At 31.4% G+C, this 3,584-nt stretch overlaps 1 protein-coding gene across 1 annotated transcript; it reads right to left on the minus strand.

The window, feature by feature from the left end:
• Positions 1-1,789: 1,789 nt before the first annotated feature.
• On the minus strand, positions 1,790-2,756 carry LOC121023274 (olfactory receptor 14A16-like). The gene is given in 2 exon segments (XM_040465039.1): positions 1,790-2,575; positions 2,577-2,756. Coding segments are annotated over 2 exon segments (966 nt in total).
• Between the last annotated feature and the right edge of the window lie 828 nt (positions 2,757-3,584).

Genomic DNA, 3,584 nt, shown 5'->3' on the forward strand with positions numbered 1-3,584 from the left:
TGTCTCCCTCTCTCTCTGCTCCTCCCCCGTTCATGCTCTGTCTCTCTCTGTCCCAAAAATAAATAAACGTTGAAAAAAAAAATTAAAAAAAAAAAAGAATTACAATGAATTAAAAGTAGACAATATTCTCTGAATACTGACTTAAATCAGAGTTTGTTGCATCTCTAAAGAGATACCAAAATGGGGAATCAACAAAGAAAAATTACATAAATGTCTATTACTTTCCATTATAATACAGTATCAAAAAATATCTAAGTGTTAAAAAGAAAAAAAAGAGTTAATACAATATATAAACAAAATTATATTCAGTCATCTTAAAATATAATTTCAAAGAACATAAACATATGTGTGAATGTAACTACTTTAAAAATATAGAGAACTATAATGAATTTTCAAAATAAATTATTCATAAAATAATGAATTTATTACCTAGTACATTTTTAAAATACGGGTGTTCTATATTAGGTTTTTTTTTATTATAAATGTGTGAATGATAAAAGTAGTGAAAAATGTAATAGTCTTCATCATTGAAAACTAAGTCAATTATTTCAACAGGTAAAGATTTTTGAAAATAATAAAAGCTAAAACAAACAGAACACTTATATCATCAGCCCTCTTTTTTTTCAGTGCGTTCTGACTAATGTCTCTTCCTATGAAAAGATTTATTCACTACACATTGATATTTAGCTAAGTTTATAAGCTATAAATGTATAGAAAAGTATTTATATTATATTATATTATATTATATTATATTATACATTATATTTCAATCAGCAGACTCAACTGGAAAATTTGACTGAATTTGTTTTGTATCAGTTCTTTCCTTATGCAATCACTGGGACAAATAATGAATGGACCTTGCCAAAAGGAATACTAATAAACACATCAATGAATCTCATATAATTTATTTTTTGGTACTCATCAGGTATAATACAGAATTAAGAACATTTTCATAATATTGGGTAAGAACTAAAGTGTAAAGTGGAATTTGGAAAATAAATACAGAAACTATTAATACAATTACAATTTAAAGTATAAATAAATTCTTACCTTTCCATATTTTATACCACCCAAAAATATTGAACTGATATAAATGCAGGAATATAGTAAATGCAAAACTTTATGTGAGTGTAGAAGTGTTATCTATGAAGAAACAAATCTCCCAGGCAAAACTGGGCTCCCATTTTATTCTTCACTTATATTTACAAATGTACTTGTGAAGTAAAAGTAAATGTTTTATTTACCTCTGTTCTGGTTTTGTAGATTTATATAATAGCAAAGAATTACAATAATGTATCAATCTGTATTCAGGAAAGATTTGTTACAGCAAATGGTATAGTGTAGCAAAAGCAAAGAAGTATAATGCAATATTAGGGACATTCAGAAGAATGAGGCTCAGCTTCTGGGAAACATTTTCAGTCATGTGAGACATGCTTCCTCTCTGGATAATAAATCAGGACACCAGGGAATCCACACTCTAAGGAGAAAACTTTTATGGTTCTCCAGTCAAGTATCCAAAACCAGATGTATAATCTGACTCAATAAACAGAAATTAAAACAGCCTAATAGAAACCAGGTACAAACTAAGAATGTTTACATTTTCTCTAGCAATGCTCCAAAGTTATGTCAGACCTGAATGCATCCTCACTGATACTAGTTAGTATATTTAACTCCATTTGGTCAAGGATTACCACCATGGTTCCAGGTAACTCCAGAGATAAGTACAAATTTGCAACATACTAGCTAGATTAACCCTGTATTTACAAAAAATATTCAAAAGAAAACACCTCTACTCTTGGAGAAAATTAAGGACATTCTCCTTTCTCAAGAGTCTTCTAGGGATCAGCTTTCCCAGACCTGACTTAATTGCCTTGTTTCTTAGGCTGTAGATGATGGGATTATGGGAAGGGGGTAACAAAATATAGAAAGAAGATAGAACAAGATCAGTGAATGATGTACACCCTAAAATAGGTTTCAGGTAAGCAATAAAAGCAGTTGAGAGAAAAAGTATAACAACTGCCAAATATGGAAGGCGAGTGGAATAGGTTTTTGACTGCCTTTTCATGGATGGTATCTTTCTGACAGTGTAGAAGATGCAGATGTAGGAGACTGTGATGCAAATAAAGCAGAAGACATCCAGGACTGCATTAACAAGAATGAGTACAATTTCTACAGTTATATTCTCTGAGCAAATAATAGCTAACAACTGGGGAATATCACAAAAGAATTGTTGAATTTCATTGAATCCACAGTAAGATAAGGAAAAGTTTCCTGCTGTATGTATAACAGATATAAAGCCACTAGTGAGCCAGGACAGAGCCACTGTCTGCACACACGTGCCCCTGTTCATGATGGCTTCATAGTGCAGTAGATGGCAAATGGCAGCATAATGGTCAACAGACATCAGTGTAAGGAGGAACAGCTCTGCCCCTGCTGAAAAAGGCACCAGGAAGACCTGGGTGACACAGCCAAAAAATGAGATAGAATTGCTGCGGGTCAAGGAATTGGCAACAGTTTTGGGCACAACAGCTGAAATGAGACAGATATCTAACAGAGACAGATTCTTTAAAAAAAAAAAAAAAATACATGGGTGTGTGCAGGCATGGGTCCAAGGATGTTATGGTAATAATGAGGCCATTCCCCCTCAGGGCAAACAGGTAAATTACTGTAAAAAGCACACATTGTAAGAACTGAAGACTCCATGGGCCTGAAAATCCCAAGATAAGAAATTCTGTCGCCACTGAAATATTGTTCATTTTTGATGAAACATTCTGCATTAAAAAGGAAAAGGTATAGTTACAACAGCCGTGAATTCTAAGTATATTTATTTCACCTCAATAGAGAAAAAAAAAAACCCTCTGTTAATTCTTATCACATTAGTAAATGTGGTGTGTGTGAGAAAAAGTCAGAAATAATTTTAAAAAATGCATTTTCCTCATCAATAAATCCACATTTTGTATGTACTTTGTTTCATCAAGTTTTTGTTTCTCTAAGTGTCTGTTATAATGTTATGAGAACATATGTACAAACTGATTATCAGACAAAATGCAACCTGTGCTTATAGAGAAGAATATCAACTGAATATTAACAAAATGCAACCTATGCTTATAGAGAAGAGTCTTAATTTACACATGAAAGAAAGTGGAGGAATAAATATGAAGTATCCAATGGTTCCATGCCACATCCTCTATCCAATTCAATGAATTAATAATTTGATAATTAACTGTTCTTGTACTTGTATTAAAAGTAACTTCATGAAACAACAGGTATTCCTCTTTCTACTTTAAACTTTCTTTCTGTATTACTTTAATCCTTTCTTTTATCTTCTGATATTTTAGATTACTGTTTATAAGTGACTAAATATAATACAGAATTTCTTATTTTAGCTATCTGGATTACTATATATTATACCTTGTTACACTTAAACTTTTTTAGTTATCTAGTTTTCACAAATTAAGGTCATTTTATGCATTTGTGAAATCCATACGCCTAGATAGATTGATAGATACAAATAGATATACATATACGTGTTTATCCAATCTCACTTAATTACACTGCTGCACAGTTACAAATACAAAGTAAGT

The sequence above is a fragment of the Herpailurus yagouaroundi genome, unplaced genomic scaffold (assembly GCF_014898765.1).
Source record: "Herpailurus yagouaroundi ecotype Mexico unplaced genomic scaffold, PumYag 542, whole genome shotgun sequence".
NCBI classification, from domain to species: domain Eukaryota; kingdom Metazoa; phylum Chordata; class Mammalia; order Carnivora; family Felidae; genus Herpailurus; species Herpailurus yagouaroundi.